The sequence below is a fragment of the Somniosus microcephalus genome, chromosome 3, assembly GCF_052327205.1.
Source record: "Somniosus microcephalus isolate GS21.2 chromosome 3, FLI_Smic_1.0, whole genome shotgun sequence".
Taxonomy (NCBI): domain Eukaryota; kingdom Metazoa; phylum Chordata; class Chondrichthyes; order Squaliformes; family Somniosidae; genus Somniosus; species Somniosus microcephalus.
This window is the reverse complement of record NC_140989.1, coordinates 65,416,678-65,436,520: the sequence shown is the minus strand read 5'-3', so window position 1 is coordinate 65,436,520 and position 19,843 is coordinate 65,416,678. Positions and strand designations below refer to the sequence as shown.

Below are 19,843 nucleotides of genomic sequence, written 5' to 3'. Positions count from 1 at the left end.
GCTGCCAACCTTCTCATCTCAGGTCCCAATATTGGCAGTACTAGAGGCTGTGAGGTGGGGTAAGCAGGAACCAGGTAACAACAGAACAACCAGTGCACAAGATTTTTTTTTCTACCTAAACTTTGGTATGGGGCGTGCAGCTATGAGCAAAGTCCCAATTTTAAGCACTTCCACGAGGAAAGACGACAAATCAGAGCCACTCCAAGATGTTCTTGCGGATCCTAGTGGCTACTTTCATAAAGCTTTGGTGCAAGTCTGGGAGAAGGCCAGCAGCCCTCTCTCTTGGCTCTGGATGCAGAAGTTGGTGAGAATAATTGAAGAGAATACTACCCTTCCCTATCATTTTTAAATGACTGGTCTCTCCTGTGTGAGCAGAATAAGTGTTTTTTTAATGTGTAAATATGCCACAAGTCATTGTCTGAGCTACTTTTCAACTCTTGTAAGTTACTTGCACTAACACTAAAGCCTCTGTGCAGTCCCCTGAAATTCTGCATATACGCCAACAAGTGACTATTTATAAGGATTTGGTGCAATTCCCCTCCCTTGATTGGCATCTAAATCAGGAGCAGGAGGCACTGGCTGGATTCTTCTTTAAAGTAGGAAGTGTGTCTTCCGTTACCTAATTCTTCTGTATTCTGATGCTGCTCAGTTTTTATGCGAAGAGATGATCCCTTATATATAAATTTGCTTGCAGGAACATATTCATCTGGAGTGCTGTAATATTACTCTCCTATATGAAACCCATAAAAGCAGCTAACAGTTAACAGATCTGTTCTTCAGATATCACATCTTCAATTTTCTCCCTTCCTTTCCTGAAAGTGCTGACTCCTGCTAGGGTATAATGCTACAAGTGCCTGCAGTACCACGCCCAATATAGCCATTCTTCGCATACAAGCCTAGATAGCAAGTTTCAACAAACTATTAAAGTTTAGAGGGCATTACAGAAGAGCCCAACCTTGTCTTCATTCTGTGCGTACACTTACACATATGCCAGCAGGAGTCATTAAATAGAAACAGAAATCTCGGCTAATGTTTTGCTTCCTTAGGCCAAGGACACATTATTTTCACTGTTGCCTCAGCGGAGATCAACCATCACAGGCCAGATCAGGGAACTAAGCGGAGATCTCCCTAAAACAGCATACTAGGCAATTCATTTGCACACCAAACCATCAAGGGAAACACAGCTATTATAACTTTTTATAAAACAAAGTCATGGAATAAATATTTGTAAAGTCTGAATACACATGGAATTGTCTGGTATCAGCAGCTGTGATCTGTCTGATTATTGCCTAGTTTAGGGTGAATTAGACCCTGCAAACCTTGACATCACATATAGATTAAATGTCATTTTATGCTCAAATTAGATTGATTAGAGGAATTTAGTCATAGGTTAAAAGCACCTTCTTGCATAATGGAATTTGCTTTCAAAATAACTTTTATTTACGGAACTCTGGAGGGCAGAAAAATAAAAAATAAATCACTTTCTTTGATTAGTTTAATAGGAAAAAAAGTTAATCCCATCACATTTTTAAAAAAAACCTTGGGTACATATTCAAGCTCAACTTGTTGTGAAAGTGAGTATTAAATTCACAAGAAAATACTGCACATTTTAAAGATGCCATCACTTTGTTTTAAATTATGCAGCCTTCCCAAGAACCTGGCACAGAAATCTTCCCAAAGGTTTTCTTTTTGCATATACAACAAAAAGCATGTTACAAAGTGAAGTCATTCACTGATCTATACATAGTGCTTCATTCATAACGTGACAAATACACTGCATTCAGTTATAGCAGAAAGAAGATAATGTATGGAAAGGTCTCCATACACTCCTTAGAAAAAACACTTACAGTGCAATTAAAAAAAATAAATTACATTATGGAGTAAAAGGCATGCAATCTGGCCACTATCGGTACCCCAAAATTAATAAAATAAAGCTTTAATAACTCTGTACAACATTGTAATAACAGAAAACAGCCCCAGTGAAAGATCTGCATTCTCTTAGTCATTTTGACACTTTTACTTTCAAAAATATTTTGCTTTCGTAATAGAATTTTGGGATATAAAGTATTTACACCCTACCTGCTAGATAACACCAAGGAACAGCAGTTAAATAAATCCATAAACAAATCAGATTTGACCATTTCTTTTAAAATATATATATATAATTTTGAACCTTATTTACATCTTTCTGTTTCGTTTTATAGAAAAGTAGACAATTTAATTTCTGAAACTTTTACTCAAGACAAAAACTTTTTTTCTTTAGCAAAAAACCCGTTTGGTTTCAATGCTTTGAAATAACTTTTAACAAGCAGCTGAGAGGGAAAAATAAAAGTCCATAAGGCTTTGTTTAGCCTATGTAATGGTATAAATGACAAAAAGCAAGTCAAGAGCATTTTTATTTATGTGCAACTCTCCTGGGATTCTTTTGCATACTGCATTTGAACTAGCCTTAGGACTTCCTGATGACTTAGAAAAAGTAGCAATTTTGTTCAATTCATTGTAATTGCGAGTTACTTTATATATATATATGTATATAAAAAAAGATTTACAATTCGTCATCCTGGAGAAATTCTCCATCTTCCCCATCTAAAAGTAGGTCTGTATCCATGACATCCGATTCCTCCATCACATCTTCTAACTCCTGAATGATGTCTTGATCCTCCACTTCCATTTGCCGCTTTACCATACTCATGTGATCTGGATGAAGTAACATCGGTGCCATTGGTGAAACAGGCCTGGCTATTGTTGCAATTTCTGCAGCTTCAAGAGCTTTCTGTGCCTTCTGTCGCTGCTGTTCCTCCTGCTGCCTGTGAGTTTTCATGTGAGCATTTCTACTTTTAATCTTGTAGAACATCCTGAAACATAGAAGTGACACTTAAAACCATGTAGACTCAGTAAAATGCAGGAAAGCACTGGTTATTATTCTTTTTTCCATATCTGAATATGAAACAATAGAATGAAATTATGCAGAATGGGAAGCTAACTAAAAAATGCAGGAGACATTTAGGGGGGAAAAAAGTGCCATCTAACTTACTTTCCACATTCCTTACAAGGGAAAAGTGCAGCAGCATCGGTTTCACTGCTAGTTGTACTGTGTGCAGGGGAGTTCTTGACAGAGGTGTAGCCAGGCTGAGGTCCTCCCATTTTAAGTTTAGCCGCAGAAGTCTGCTTTGGGACCTGGTTCGAACCACCATGAATACGCGCATGGCCATTTAAAGCCTGTCTGGAGCTGAATATCTAAATGAAAGGGGAAGGTGAAAAGAGGAGATTAATTTTACTCACCCTACCATGCTGGAGCTCCAAGTCACTTCAACAATACAAAAGTTCTTCAGTTTTTCAGTAAGGTCATCAGCTTTGGTCTTAAATGCACTACATTAAACATTCATTGAGGGGACCACTGTGATAAACTATTTGGCGTACAAAGAGAAAAATGGTTTAATGATTAGGAATGTAACCGTTTAAAATCTTACAGAAAAGAGTACTCCAAAAACTTTTGAAGGAATGTGTACCATCTACCATAAGTAGAGTTTGAAATTTTAACATCCTTTGTCTAAAAAAACTTAATGTTAACATGATATTCCAGGGGGGGGTGAAAAAGGTCTTAAATTTTAGCAATGCTGTGATATTTTTCAAAAGTAACGCCAAAAAAGTCTGCTAGTTGTTGCATGCTTACAGCATGCCCTAAATTTTCCAAAAAGGATGGTGTTCCTATAAAAGAGTGTAAAACTTGTATAAAAGATACTTGCAGCATTTACGTAGTGCTGTTGAAATGTCTTCAAGTACATCATAGAACAAATTACTTTTAGATTGTAATAATTATTATGTGGGAGGGGGGGAAAGACTTTCATTCAAAATGTTCACACACCAGTACTTCTTGGATGAACTTAGGTAGGTGCCCATGATGATGGGCACCTGATGCACAAATGTAAAGGGGAGCCTACGCCCAAGGCCAATGCTTTCACTTTAGCTAGCTGCCCGAGTAGTACTCCAGTCACACAACACAACACAGGTGCTGAAGGGAGGCTACGTCAGAAATTTCCCAACCATACCTGCCTAATGCCTTCCCTACCCAGTGGCCACGCACCCCCACCCCACCCCATGCTGAAAAATTACAAAAGGTGGCTGTTGCTGCCAACCAACATGCTGGCCCTGGGACTCTCAGCATGTCATGAGCAACACATGCAAAGCACCAGAAAATTATGCAAATGCAGTGACCATATATTATCTGCTGAGATCAGTTAATTTGTGTGCAGCACACACAGCACCTGCACCGTGCCAGTGCTGCTGCTTAGGAGATGCATTATTGGCCCTGTTGTGCAAATGACCAAAATCTGCTTTTCCTTTCAAAGCATAGCAGAACATGGCATTTCCTATTGAAATTTGGCAGTCTGATATTCAGGCAACAGTTGAACATAGAGCATTGTATTATGCCGTTTGTTGTCAGAGATTAAAATGTGTTGCAGTAATGAAAGAGTTGTACCACATCTCCCATATTAGCTTTCTTTGTAGGTACTGATGTTTTAACTGGTCTGACCAGCAGATGGTATCATTGTTCCATCCCCCAACATTGTCTGTACGAGAGTTGTAAACCGCGACAAAAATTTGAATAGCGTTTTCTTTGAACAAAGGAATACAACTAAAGTGTTAAATTATTCAGATGTACAGAAATAAACTTTACCAGTAATTTCAACACTCATTTTTTAAGCTTTCTAAGCCGAAAGAAAGCCTATAAAAAAATTAATCTTAGACAATTCTTTTCCTTGAACTGTCGCACCAGAAGTAGCTCAGATAGGTCTAATGCCTGCTTCTAGTAATCAGTGGAGATCCAAACATCCCACACTGCACCGAGATTGCCTCATAATGCACCTCTGGCTATGTGAGGCTGCATCAGTTAAAGTGAAAGACATTTCTGTGGCATCTCTTGTTTACTTGCTTGAGATTAGAGATCCTTGAATCATAGAATAGTACAGCACAGAGGAGGCCATTTGGGCCATCAAGTCTGCGGCGGCTCTTTTGAAAAGCAATCCAGTTAGTCCCCACACCCCCGCTCTTTCCCTGTATCCCTGCAATTTTTTCTCCTTCATGTACTTATCCAATTCTTTTTTTGAAGGCTACTATTCAATCTGTATCCACCACCCTAATCAGGCAGTGCATTCCAAATCCTAACCGCTTGTTGCGTAAAAAAAAGTTTTCCTTATGGTTCTTTTGCCATTCAACTTAAATCTGTGCCCGCTGGTTATCGACCCTTCAGCCACTGGAAACAATTTCTCTTTATTTACTCTATCTAAACCCTTCATGATTTTAAACAACTCTATCAAATCTCCTCTTAGCCTTCATTGCTCTAAGGAGAACCACCCCAGCTTCTCCAGTCTATCCACGTAACGGTAATCCCTCATCCATGAACCATTCTAGTAAATCTCTTCTGAGCCCTCTCCAAAACCTTCATGTCCTTTCTAAAATTGGGCACAATACTCTAGCTGGGGTTGAACTAGTGTTTTATATAGGTTTAGCATTACTTCCTAGCTTTTGTACTCTATACCTCTTTTTATGAAGTCCAGGATCATGTATGTGTTATTAACAGCTTTGTTAACCTGTCCTGCCACCTTCAAAGATTTGTGCACAAACACCCCCAGGTTTTTGTACCCCTTTTAAAATTATACCATTTAGTTCATATTGCCTCTCTTTATTCTTCCTACCAAAATGCATCACTTCTTTGCACTAAATTTAATCTGCCACGTGTTCCCCAATTCCACCAGCCTGTCTACGTCCTCTTGAAGCCTATTAGCATCTTCCTCAGTGTTTACTATAATTCAATGTTTCGTGTCATCTGCAAATTTTGAAATTGTGCCCTGTACCTCCAAGTCCAAGTCATTAATGTATATCAAAAACAGCAGTGGTCCTAGTACCGAACCTTGAGGAACTTCACTGTATACCTCCCTCCAGTCCAAAAAACAGCCATTCACCATAACTCTCTGTTTTCTATCCCTTAGCCAATTTTGTATCCATGCTGCTACTGTCCCTTTTGTCCCATGGGCTTCAATTTTGCTAACAAACCTAATATATGGTACTTTATCAAACACCTTTTGAAAGTCCATATACACAACATCAACTGAATTGCCTTCATCCATCCTCTTCGTTACCTCATCAAAAAACTCAAGTCAAACACTATTTGCCTGCAACAAATCAGTGCTGGCTCTCCTTTATTAGTCCATGCTTGTCCAAGCAGTTGGCTATTGGAGTCACAAGATTCCCCACATGACTGAAGGCAGGGTGAAAATTTTGAACTTCGCTCATTTATTCCCCCAGTTTTAGAACCCAATAGGATTGAATGCAGCCATCTTCTTGGGGACTATAAAATACTATTTCTTAGAAGGGGTCGGGTGGGAAAACGTGAATGGCACCTGAATACCCCAAAGGGGAGTTCAGCAAAAATCTTTGGGAACTTCTGACATAAACTGTACTAAAGGTATAATTTAGGTGGGCTGTATCCTGTTCATCATATCTTGAAGCCAACAACTGATACTTACTGCACCACAATTAGGCATTTCACACATAAACGTAGGCCCCTGAATGACTGGCTGCTCCACAGCAACCATTTGTAGCGGTAAGGGGGACCTCTGTACTTCTGTATTCTCCTCATCTTTATCTGATTTTCTGTCTTCTTCATCCTCATCTTCCAATTCTTCTTCATCACTAAACTATAGAAAGGAAGCAGAAATTATAATTCACTGTGAAGAGAAAAAGGAAATTTAGTCAAATCATAGACCTGTACAGTGAGCTGTGTGAGATACCGGAGTCGAAACCAAGGTTGGTGACACTGCAGTGCTTGAAATGGTCAATCTGTAGGCCAGTACTATATAATGGGGTGTGCAGAGCAGCATACATCCCTTTGATAATCATTGTAAAAGGGGATTGTCCCTCAAGTAATTCACTTAAGCAGAATTTCTAGTATTTTCCTTGTTCAGATACTGAGGAAGTAGGATGTTGTTAATCCATTCTCACTTCAAGCCACCTTTAAAGAAGCTAACCTCACGCATGATTAATAGCCACCTGGGTGATGCACCTGAAGGCAGTCAGTGTCTATGGAACTGTATCTCAGCAGGAGTGAGTACTTTCAGGAAAGGTGGGGAGAAAATCAAGAGAGAGTAAGCTACAACATTGAGACCCCACAGTTCTCCCAATTAGTATCAAACTACAGCTTTCAGCCTTTTTAAATTTAATTATGTACACATGAACACCACTTTTAAAGCAGATGAAAGAATCACACACAACCCTGTAGGCTACTGTAGATCATTGGTCAGTTGATTACTCTGTGGGTGACTGTAGTTTACATGCGTGCAGTTTGAATATATAATATATATATATAACCTAGCCACTTATTTCAGCGCAACTGGGTGGTGGTTTTTCATTCACTGATTTTAAAGTTTGTGTAACTGTCGTTTTGTGTTGCTGTGAATCCACAGTTCAGGCTGTAATGCCCTGCTCCCGATTCTGGCAAATTTAACCTTTAACCTGTGCATGCATAGATTTATAAAATCTTACAGCACAGAAAGCGCCATTCGGCCCATCGTACCTGGGCTGGCTCTTTGAAAGAGATATCCAACTAGTCCCACTCCCCCGCTCTTCATAGTTCTGCATTTTTTCCCTCTTTTCAAATATATATCCAATTCTGTTTTGAAAGTTACTATTGTATCTGCTTCCACCACCCTTTCAGACAGTGCATTCCAGATTATCATAACTCTCTGCGTAAAAAAAATTCTCATCTCCCCTCTGGTTCTTTTGCCAATTAACTTGCTAGTTTAGCGTAGGATGCAAGTTAGAAAGTTCAGCTCCTGGTAATCAGGAAAAAGTGCAAAACACTTGAAATCACCCGTTAAATAAATCTCTCTAGGCGAAACTGGATACTGCAGGATCTTCACAGGTACCAGAGTTTCACTAGGGATTTGAACCAACAGAAAATGTCAGTCATAAAGTAGTCAGCCAGACTGCTAAGCTACCTGTTCCATAAGAAATGTTTATTTGGACAGAGAATAGGTTCCTCAGAATGATTTCAAAGCTCTAATCTCGTTTTGTGATTCAAATGTCATTTATAAACCTGGCACCAGTTTGACAATTTCAGATGACTCAATAAATTGTGAGCAAACCAAAGTGGTTTATAAATGGCCAGCAAAATCCTACGCTGAGATTCTTCATAAGGTACCTTTTAAAAAGAATGAGTGCAAATTAACAAATACCGTTCCAAATTTTTAAAAAGTTTAATCTTAATTTAGTGTTTTTTTTTTTAATAAATGATTTCTGTTTTGGTCGTGTGACGTTCTGACCCATTGGAGCTGCAATACACTGTGCTGCAGAGTGGAAAGTCACAGGTTGTTTTTCCCTGGCATGTGCTGAATTAGCTGAAGATAGCTTGGGATTACCTAACTACTACTTCTTAATTTACCTCATCTTTTCTCCTACTCGTTTCAACCTGGGTAGTGTCCTGCACTTTGCTTCAGTGTGACTGAGCTAGAAAGGGAGAAGGAAAACAAACAAAACACATCAGCCAACGTTTTCACTCTTGATCACTATCCAGCAACTCCTGCTGGAAATGGGCAAGTCTGAATATCAGCTGAGGACAGGACTGTGCTCTGGAGCGATGGCTGACGTGATCAAATCACCGACATTCAGGAATAGATCTTTGCTTTCCACCTAACACAAAGATACAATCCTAACTGATCTTTTTCTTTGGCAAGCTGATTGGCCTCCACCAAGTAGTCCATCAGTAGTGGGAGCAGAGATTTACTGTGGTAGGCCTTGGAGCCTGTCGTAGCTTCGCATTGTTGGTGACCTCCGAATTGCTGGGAATATTTGGAATTTTTAAAATATTTTTTTAAAAAGTTTATGGATTCTGGAACAGTGACTCACACAGTCGCTCCTCTATAATTGACTGCGTGGGTTTTCTGGATTTTAAAATTTAATCCCTTGAAAATTTCTTGAACAGTATTGCATTATTCATCACTTTTTATTCTTGTTTATAAAAGCACGTATTCGACCTAGGAGTCCCGTTTTGAGAATTGATCACAAATTGTTAGTAAGGTTATTTATTTTGTTTTCTGAAGTTATTCCTGGGTGTAATATGGGCAGCACGTGTGGCTGCAGCTGCCTGAGCTAAATGAAGGCTTCTAAATTGTAATAGTCTTCAGATGTTGGTGGGAAAATTTATTCCAAAGCACGTGTCGTGTGTTTTGCAGGGGAAATATATTAAAAACTCAATGCAAGATCTGTAGGAAGTAATTAATTATTAATTAATTTCTCAGTGATCCCTGCCATTAAATTCATAGCAGGTGCAGCTGCCTGGTCTTTAATAGTCATCTTAACTCTTTAAATAGAACAATTTTACATTTATTCCCTCAACAAAATTTACTGATGCACTACCCCATTGATATGGAATTGAATGTATTTATCAGTAAGAATTCCAAAAGAAAAACACACAGTATTTGGATCGATACGCCATGTTAAAATTAGAGACTGACACCGTTAAGAGACCACAGATCAGTGAATCGATGCAAATATTAAATGGCTTTTAAAAATTCAAATCCATTTAACAGGAAACTTTCCAGCCAGCTGGTACGTCTGGGTGGGGGAAGTGCTATGAAAATGGAATTCTCACTGTTTACTCGAGTTTCACGGCAAAGCAGTGCAGAGGGTCCCAGCAACTTTTACTCTGGCGCAAGTAATGGCCTGAATCACTTGCGCTATAATTTCCTGGAAATTGTAATGCTGTGCGCTATAGATGTGCCTCCAGCAAATTCAGGCCTTGCATAGTTTTAGTAACCAATTTGCCAACTCATTTCTGAATAATTGTAAAAATATATCCTTTTCCTCAGTCTTAAATACAATGCAGCAATCTATAAACATTGAGCTTATTGTAGAGGAGAAAGAACATAATTAACTTAATAAAGAATACAACATTTAAATGTGAATAGTCCATCTTGCTTTATCACCTAATCTCAGATCTCATCAGTAATACTCGCTAAGAATTAGAGGAACAGAGGACCTGGGAATTTAATCAAACAAAAATACAGCCACATTGCTTTACATGACTTACGATTACCGTTAATGGATAATATTGCAGCACTAACTATTAAAATAGCTTGGAATGGGGCTGAGAGAATGACTCCAGCTATTAAAGGAAAAAAATTAAGTACTTTTGTGGGAATGCTACAGTAGAACAAATGCAGATAGACGAGTGAAACTATATATACTTGTACATACATTGATGCAATCTGATGAAATTTTGGTATAGATTTCATATCACACAAAGTAATATAAATTTGCATATTTATACATATTTTATTTAGTATTCATCTTTCACTTTGCCTAATATTGCTTTATAAATAACAAAGATAAAATAACTATGTATTGCCAACACTACCGCCTCGTAAATCAGGAGACAAACTCTTAAAAATCATGAGATTTGGTCTAGAAATCATGAGTTGCTATTTTTTTCCTGACCCGATGTGACCGTTGCTCCCAGACAGGAAGCACATTCTTTCCAGAACATGACCTCCTCCAGCCCTACAACCCTACGAGATCTCTGCGCTCCTCCAATTTGGGCTTCTTGCACATTGCCGATTTTCATTGCTGCACCATTGATGGCCGTGTCTAGGCCCTAAGCTCTGAAATTCCCTCCCTAAACCTCTCCACCTCTCTCTCCTCCTTTAAGACACTCCTTAAAACCTAACTCTTTGACCTACATGACTTTTGGCATCACACTTTGTTGATTAAGTAAAACAGCAGCAAATCAGAATTGAAGAACAGGGAATATACAAATCAAAAGAGACAAAGGTGGCTCGAAAGGTACCAATGAGAAACTACTGACCCCCAAAGCACTGGCAAAAATTGCAGGACGCCACGTAATGAAAATGGAATTCGACTTATTCACTTGCTGTAAATCGGTGACCCTGTTAAGTGTGTTACATGGTATAACAACCCCATTATAATAGGGTTAGAATAGACTCTGACTCACCATGAGAATATCACAGGAAATCTGCTCATCTATATATAAAAGTCCTCTGTCTAGTGTGCGCATGCACAAATTGTGTATTTTTTTCCTTGCGTAAGCACAAATCACATTTTTCTGTGCATGCACAAATCAGCGTATTTTCCCCCCCACCCAAAAAAAATCCAGAGATTTAGGTGTTCCATCGGGAGTAAAGCTCTATTTCACTCCGAAATTATGTCTCGTGATGGATTCGTGAGTTGACAATACTGATAAACTATAAAAAATGAAAATGAATGATTTCCAACTAGATCACGCTAAAATAATTTAATGGTGCACAGAAGTAGCGGTATACAATAATGTCTGAAACAGCATATTGAAAGCTGTAAACACCATTTCCAAAAAAAACTATAATTGGAAGAAATATGGAGGGTAAAATTGGATAGCACCTTTCGGTGTGAACTGGGTGCAGAGAACGATCTCCGTGCCGAAACAGGCAGGCCTGAGGCACACTTGATATTTGGCCTGGCGCCTCGTTTAAATTTGACCGGAAAACTGCGAGCACCTGCTGTGCTTCCCCAGGCAACTCGGCAGCAAAGAGTATTTAAATTTCAGGCAGCTGCGTTGCCAGCAGCGGCCCTTAGGTGGATCCTGGGAGGGAGGTGGAGGCGATCGGCAATGGCCGTCGGGGCTGCTGTGGAGCACTCCTGCTTTTCCCAGTTCCATATTCAGATTAGTTTGTTTTTTTAAAAACTTAACTTTTTAGAACCAGCCTCGAAGGACTGCATGTAGGCTTGGTTATGCTGAATGCAACATGCCCTGCGCTGGCTGCATGCAGGGCAACCCAATTTCAGGAAAGGGTCCTGAAACAGGTGTTAGGCCCCCTATTTGCATATGCAAAGGTTCTAATGCCTGTTTCAGGCACAAGTCCTGGACACCTATATGTTGGCCTCTACCAATATGGAATTGCCTGTCATAGAGTCATAGTGGCACAGAAGGAGGCCATTCGGCCCATCGAGTCCATGCTGGCTCTCTGTGGAGCAATCCAGTCAGTCCCATTCCTCCCACTCTATCCCCACAGCCCTGCAAGTTTATTTCCCTCAAGTGCCTATCCAGTCTCCCCTTGAAAACATCGAGGGCAGGATTTTCACTGGGCCGTGGAGGCCGGATTGGAGGCGTGTGGGGGGTTAAAATCCCGAAATCGGGGGGCACGAACCCATCCCACCCCCAAACCGCCTCCATGCCAGTTTCAAAGGAGGCGGGTACCCGACCCGCACTGGGACCCGTCTCCCTGAGGCAGGAAGGGAATTAGTGCCGATTAACTGCCTGTTAACAGGTAGTTAAACAGGCAGTTTTTAGCCTAATCCCTATTTTCATTGGTGAAATGTGGGATTCCCGACAGCTCCAAACCACGCCAAGTTAGCGAGGCGGGCCGTCGGGATGAAGGGCTTGGAGGGGTCGAGATGTCCGGTGTTCAGGTGAGTGATGGGTGCATGAGTGCAGAGGTAAGTGTGTTTGGTGTGTGTATAAAGTGTTTAAAGAAGTTTTACTTACCTTTCCAGCCTTCCTTCCTTCAGGTCTCGGGAGTCCCTCATCTCACCGGCACAGAAAGCAGAATGGCCGCGATCTGTCAAAAATTGCAGCATTCAGCTTTCTGTTCCGGAGAGATCTCTAAATCACCCTGAGAGGAAGGAATTAACTTGGAGTACAGATTGTCAGTGTTTGACAGCTTCAAACAGCTGTCAAAATGCTGATATTTCATCTGTCAAAAGGTCTTGACAGATGAAATGTCAATCTGTGACGTCACCTGTTGCCGGATGGCCCTTAATTGGCCTGCTGAGCCCGCTGGGCGGGCTCAACAAGGTCAATCAAGTCAAAATTGCGTGGGTTGGCTAGAACTTGATGGAGGCGGGACTACAACCCTGAAAGTTGTAGTCCCGCCTCCTACCCGCCGCCTCAATGAAAATCCAGCCCCGAGTGTCTCCGCTTCCACCACTTCCGTTGACAACGAGCTCCAGGTCCTCAGCACTCGCTGCGTAAAAAAGTTTTTCCTCACATCAATCCTGTATCTCTTGCCCAAAACCTTAAATCTGTGTCCCCTAGTCCTTGTACCATCAACTAATGGGAACAGCCTTTCCCCATCTAGCCTATCCAAACCCGTCATAATCTTGTACATTTCTATCAAATCACCCCTCAACCTCCTTTGCTCTAGTGAAAACAAATCCAGCTTCTCCAACCTGTCCTTGTATCCAAGATCCCCCATCCCCAGAACCATTCTGGTAAATCTCCTCTGCACCTTTCAAGGGCCTTAACATCCTTCCTAAAGTGTGGTGATAAGAACTGGACGCAATATTCCAGTTGTGATCTAACCAACGCTTTATAAAGGTTCAGCATAACTTCTCTACTTTTGTACTCAATACCTCTAATTTATGAAGCCCAAGATCCCATATGCTTTGCTAACTACTCTCTCAATATGTCCTGCCAGCTTTAGGGACCTATGCACACTAACTCCCAGGTCCCTCTGTTCCTGCACACTCTTTAAAACTGTGCCATTAAGTGTATATTGTTTCTGCCAAAATGCATCACCTCACACTTCTCTCTATTAAATTCCATCAGCCACTTGTCTGCCCATTCTGCTAGCCTTTCTATGTCCTGCTGCAGTCGACTGGTATCATCCTCACTGTTTGCCACACCCCCAAGTTTGATGTCATCAGCACATTTAGAAATTCTGCTCTGTATGCCAATATCCAGGTCATTTATATATCACAAAAAGCAGTGGCCCCAGCACTGACCCTTGGGGAACACCACTGTCTACCATCCTCCAGTCTGAAAAACAGCCATTTACCACAACTCGCTGTTTTCTATCCTTATGCCAATTCCTTATCCAAGCTGCCACTGACCCACTTATTCCATGGGCCTCACTTTTGTTAACAGCCTTTTATGTGGTACTTTGTCAAATGCCTTTCCAATATCCATTGCATTCCCTTCATCAATCCTCCCTGTTACTTCTTCAAAAAATTCAATTAGATTAGTCATACACGATCTGCCTTTTACAAATCAGTGTTGGCTCTCCTTAATTAGCTTAAACCTCTCCAAGTGCCCGTTAATTTTTTCCTTCATTATTGTTTCTAAAACTTTACCCACCACTGATGTTAAACTGACCGGCCTGAAGTTACTAGGATTGTCCTTACATCCTTTCTTGAACAATGGTGTCACATTTGCCACTTTCCAATCCTCAGGCACCTCCCCCGCATCTGTGGAAGATTGGAAATTATGGCAAGCCCGTCCGCTATCTCCTCCCCCAATTCCCTTAGCAACCTGGGTTGCAAGCCATCTGGACCAGGCGACTTGTCCACTCTAAGCATACCCAGCCTTTCTAGTACATCCTGTCTATCAATTTTCACCCCTTCCATTGCTTCTACCGTTTCCATTTCTACCCGATATTTTGTCAGCATCCACCTCCTTAGTACATACGGATACAAAGTACTCAGAGTATTCTAGCCTTGCCCTGTGCCTCTAAGCATATATCACCTTATTTGTCTCTAATAGGCCCCACCCCGCCTCTTACTACTGGCTTACAGTTTACATGCCGGTAGAAGATTTTTGCTTTCCCTTTTATGGTAACCGCCATTCTACTCTCATATTCTCTCTTTGCCAATCTTATTTTCATCTTCACTTCCCCTCTCCTAGATTTTTCCCCATTCCCGACAGTTTCCAGTTCAAACGCTGTTCGTCCTCCGACTTCTGAACTGAAGTATGCTCTTCTGCTGGCTCCTGGACTGGTCTCTCGCAATCCATTGTTGGCTCCAAGCTGAAGCTTTGCTCCTCTGCTGGCTCCCAACCAGAATTCAATGTATTGGTGCCTCTTGCCCAGAGGCTTCCTTCCTAAGACACCTCACCTACTTCATTTCTTGTACTTCTCATTTAAAATCTTCGTTGTGTACAAGCCTCCCAAGACCCACGTTAACCTCCTCATTGAGCTATCCTCCCATTGACTGCACTAAGCAACTAATCATGCTTGATGATAATTTCAAACACAACCAAAACTCCCATATCTCCTCTTTTCCTCTGACTTCTCTGCCCTCCTTTCTTCACACAGTCTCGCTTTTCACAAACTCTTCCACACACACTGCCCCCCTCAATCGCATCATCTATCATATCCACTTCTGGGGTCTCAATATGAGGTCGCAATCACGGACAAGGATATCTCTGACCACTTCAGTGTCTGCCTTACCATTCACATCCTAGATTCTTCTATTTTTTTCTACTCCCCTCCTATGTAAAGCATTTTGGGATGTTTTCATATTAAAGGTGATAAAATAAATACACATTTTTGTTTCCGTTATCAAGGAAGAGCGTGGCAACATCTAACCTCGCCGATTCTCCACGTCCCACTAAAAAGAACATGCATCCCACTGACTAGGACAGAACTGGCAGCAATGATGCTAAAGTCTGCACTGCTTGCTATGCCCTCGTGAAGAAGCAAATTCCATGGTCTTTAGTGGAAAGTAAAGGCAAAGAAAACTCAAAACTAATTTAAAGAGATAAACAAACAGTCACGTAAAGTCAACGTGATAATTTAGGTCAACAAAAAGTGTGGTTGTTCTTAGCAACTGGTTAGTGCAATTCATTTCTCTCGTTGAACAGATGAAATGAGCAGGACTGCATATAGACTGATATAATGTAGTTAAAATATAGATGCTAATAATCAATAGTGCCATTTCGTCAGATACAAGATTACATATCAACATAAAAATTTCAGTTCCCTCTTCTTAGCAGCATTAACACTCAAAGGACTGCCATTGTTCAAAGACCAAATAGATGGTACATTTTCAGTAATATAAACAGAAAATGCTGGAAATACTCAGCAGACCAGATGCTGGCTGGCCTGCTGAGTATTTCCAGCATTTTCTGATTATATTTCAGATTTCCAGCATCCGCAGTATTTTGTCTATGTACATTTTCAGTATCCTCTCTATTTTAATTAACATACATTTTCTACTATTGCTTGATTAATATATGGTAGTTAATTAAAAAATTCTCAGTTTGAAAATAAGCAGTTGGCAAATGTGTTTTAAAGTCGGGTAAAATATGATCATAATTTTCTCCTTTATATTCAGATTACTACTTACCATTCCCTCTGCCTCCATTTCTGCAAGGCGGGTCCTGTGCTTTCGACCTAATCGCAAGACCTTTTTCCAAGTGTAGTAGTATTCCACACACTGTGCCACTGTCTTTGACTTCACCTGTATTAAGGTAATAAAAGTTAATAGTGCTGCATTACAATCAGAATTCTATATTCCACACATATTTGCTTAACAACAGAGGTTTTACATTAACCTTTAAAACAGAGCTTGTTTACCATTATAGGAACAAGTTGCAGGTTCACGTTATATATACTCTTATACAAGAGTAGAAATTTGCATCCCTCTTTGAGACTAAGAGCTGGGGCGATTGTCTTATATACGTGTTATATCCTCCAGCAGGTATCCCTCCCAGCAATACATTTTTGCCAGACAGTGGGCCCACAGTACCACAGCAGTGCATTCCTCCACCTACGACTCTCAGCTGATGTTCTGAACCATTTCTCCAGTACTGGAATTTACAATGTTTCCTTGCACCTCTGAAGCACCATGGGTTGTTTTTTATATTTATCCCCATTGGGAGTTTCCGCTAATTGTGCTCGTTTGCAGGAATTTGAGGCTCTAAAAATTATACTGGTTCTTTTGGGTACTAGGACACGAATAGGAATGTTTTAAAAGCTTTGGAAAGTAAATTTTGAAACTGACTATTGTACCCCAATATAACTAAAATATATATACAGAACCATTTCCTAAAGTAATTTTGAGTCATTTAAAATCAAATTACTCAAAGGTGGTAGAATGACACTGATACTGTAGTGTCCACATATCAATAACACACGGACTACATGAGAACGGTAATAAGAGGGGTTTACTGAACAGAGGGTATGCTGGAACTGAAAGTACAGAAACCTGCTACGGCTTTATATACAGGGGTGGTCACTGCCGGTACTACAGTATAAAAGCAGTTCTCTCTTAAAAAGGTACATACACAACAATTCCTCCCCTTTTAGATAAAACAGTACATAACATTCATTTAACAATTAAATAATAACTAATTACAATTACAATTTTCTCTGTACTATATACATCAACTGAAGTAATCATTTATAAATTCAGTCTTTGAGGAGGCTTCCTGATCCTGTCTGGATAGCGCCTTTCTCGAGTATCCTGTTCTTGCGGCGGAGTCGATTCTGGCTCATTGTCATTGGTTGGTTCGTCAGCTTCCAATACCACTGATTCTGAGGTAGACGCAATCTGTACTTCGGGTTCATCACCAGGTGCGCATGCTCGTGGTATGGGTTTGACTTGTTCCTGTGACTCTAGAATCTGGTCAGCATGGCGTCTCACGATGCTCTCTCCAACGTCCACTGTGCACATTAATGGTCCCTGCTGTGTGCATATCGTTCCTGGCTGCCATTTTTCTGTTCGGTAGTCGCGGGCCAAGACTGGTTGCCATATCTTGAAGCTCCTGGTTGGTTTCTCATTGATGTGCTGGAATTGCTTATCCTCAACATCTCGTCTTATGTTTGGTTTGAGCAAATCCAGGCGACATCTTAACCTTCGGTTAAAGAACATTATGGCTGGAGCTTGGTTGGTGACTGCATGTGTCGCATTCAGGTAAGCAAACAAGAAATTATCCACCTTGTGTTGTAGTGGTATGTTGTCGTTATACATCGCCTTTATTGCTTTTTTAAAGGTCTGAACAAACCTCTCAGCCAATCCATTTGTGGCTGGATGATATGGGGCAGATGTGTAATGTTTTACCCCATTATTCCTCAAAAACCTCCGGAAATCCTCGGACACAAACTGTGGTCCATTGTCGGAGCAAATCTGTTCTGGCAAGCCATTCCTGGCGAAGATGGTCCGTAGGACTGCAATAGTTTTTTCCGTGGTGGTGGAGGACATTTTGATGACCTCTGGCCATTTCGAATGTGCATCCACGGCGATTAAAAACATTGAGTCCATAAATGGACCAGCAAAATCAATGTGTACCCGTTGCCATGGAGATGAGGGCCACTCCCATGGGTGTAGCGGGGCCTGTGGTGGTGCGTTTTGGACTTTCTGGCATCCTGTGCATCTCTTGGTCACATCCTCGATTTCTTGATCGATTCCCGGCCACCACACAAACGCCCTGGCTAGGCTCTTCATTTTTACCCCTCCCAGATGACCCTCATGAAGCTCATTGAGCACTCTATCTCTCAACTTGGGTGGAATTACCACTCGGGATCCACACATCAAGGTCCCCCGGCACACTGACAGCTGTTCTCTCCTTGGCGAGAATGCTGGCAACAGTGAGTCGCCATGTGCTGGCCATCACTTCACCGTCAAATCATAGACCCGAGTGTGTGTCGGGTCATTTCAGGTTTCCTTCTCTATACTTGAGTTTGCAACAGGTAGACATTCGACTATGGTCGAATGGAATATCTCAACAGGGTCCACTGCAGGTGCTTCCTCCACCATAGGCAACGGCAGGCGCGACAGCCCATCAGCGTTTCCATGCTGTTTCGTACCCTTGTACTCTATGTCGTATTGATGTGCCCCTAGAAAAAGGACCATCTTTGCAGCCGTTGCGCCATCACCGGAACGCCCTTCTTTGGGTTAAAAATGGAGACAAGAGGCTGGTGATCAGTCAGTAGGGTGAATTTCTGCCCGTGCAGATAGTGATTGAACTTCTTCACCCCCCACACCAGGCTGAGGGCCTCCCTGTCAATCTGGGCGTAGTTACACTTGGCTGAGGTTAACGAGCGCGACACAAAGGCTATTGGCCTCTCTGAACCGTCAAGGAATTTGTGTGACAGCACCGCTCCAATGCCGTAGGGAGACGCATCACATGCCAACCGAATCGGTAGTGTTGAATTGTAGTGGGCCAATACTTCTTTTGAAGTGATTAAGCATTTACATTTCTGAAAGGCACGCTTACACTCATCACTCCATTTCCATGCTACTCCAGTTGCAGCAGGGCGTTCAGAATTGTAGATAAATTTGGCAAGAACTTATGGTAGTAGTTCACCAACCCGAGGAACGACCTCAGTTGCGACGCATTTTCTGGTGCTGGAGCCTTGACTACTGCCTCAATCTTGTCTGGGGACTTATGTAACCCCTCCTCATCAATCATGCGGCCACAATACGAGATTTGTTTCCTGAAAAACTCGCATTTGGGGTGGTTGGCTCGTAGCCCATATTCTTGTAATCTAGTGAGCACCTGCTCCAGGTTGGCAAGGTGTTCACTGTCATTTTTGCCCGTAACCAGGATGTCGTCCAAATAACACTGGGTCCCCGGGATCCCTTGCAGGACTTGTTCCATCGCCCTCTGCCAAATAGCCGGAGCTGATGCTACCCCGAATACCAGTCGGTTGTACTGGTAAAGACCTTTGTGAGTGTTTATCGTGAGGTATTTTCTAGATGCTTCTTCTACCTCCATTTGTATATACGCTTGGGCCAGATCAATCTTCGTAAAGCGTTTCCCTCCAGATAGTGAGGTGAAAATATCTTCTAGCCGCAGAAGTGGATATTGTACTGTGTGCAGGACTGGGTTCACAGTTACCTTAAAGTCCCCACAGATGCGAACCTTCTTCGGCTCCCCAGGCGTGCTGCTCAATGATTTCTTCATTACAGGAACGATGGGTGTGGCCCACTCGCTCCAGTCCACCTTGGACAGCACACCCGGACGCGCCAGACTCTCCAACTCTGCTTCGATGGCTGGGCGGATCGCGTACGGTACCGGTCTGGCCTTAAAAAATTTGGGGTTTGCGTTATCTTCAATTTTTATCATTGCCGT

At 41.6% G+C, this 19,843-nt stretch overlaps 1 protein-coding gene across 7 annotated transcripts in view; it reads right to left on the bottom strand.

The window, feature by feature from the left end:
- Window positions 1-1,417: 1,417 nt before the first annotated feature.
- LOC147121106 (transcriptional-regulating factor 1-like) overlaps window positions 1,418-19,843 on the bottom strand; it is a 279,913-nt gene continuing 261,487 nt past the window's right edge. For 6 of the 7 annotated variants that reach the window (XM_085980821.1, XM_085980823.1, XM_085980824.1 and 3 more), the window contains 4 exons: window positions 16,114-16,227; window positions 6,528-6,698; window positions 3,035-3,237; window positions 1,418-2,855 (listed from right to left, as the gene is read on the bottom strand). In XM_085980821.1, the coding sequence (XP_085836947.1) occupies window positions 2,546-2,855; window positions 3,035-3,237; window positions 6,528-6,698; window positions 16,114-16,227 (798 nt within the window). In that variant the 3' untranslated portion in view covers window positions 1,418-2,545. Of the gene's footprint in view, window positions 2,856-3,034; window positions 3,238-6,527; window positions 6,699-8,440; window positions 8,506-16,113; window positions 16,228-19,843 lie in introns of those variants that run through there. The other variant, XM_085980826.1, reaches the window with a different exon arrangement.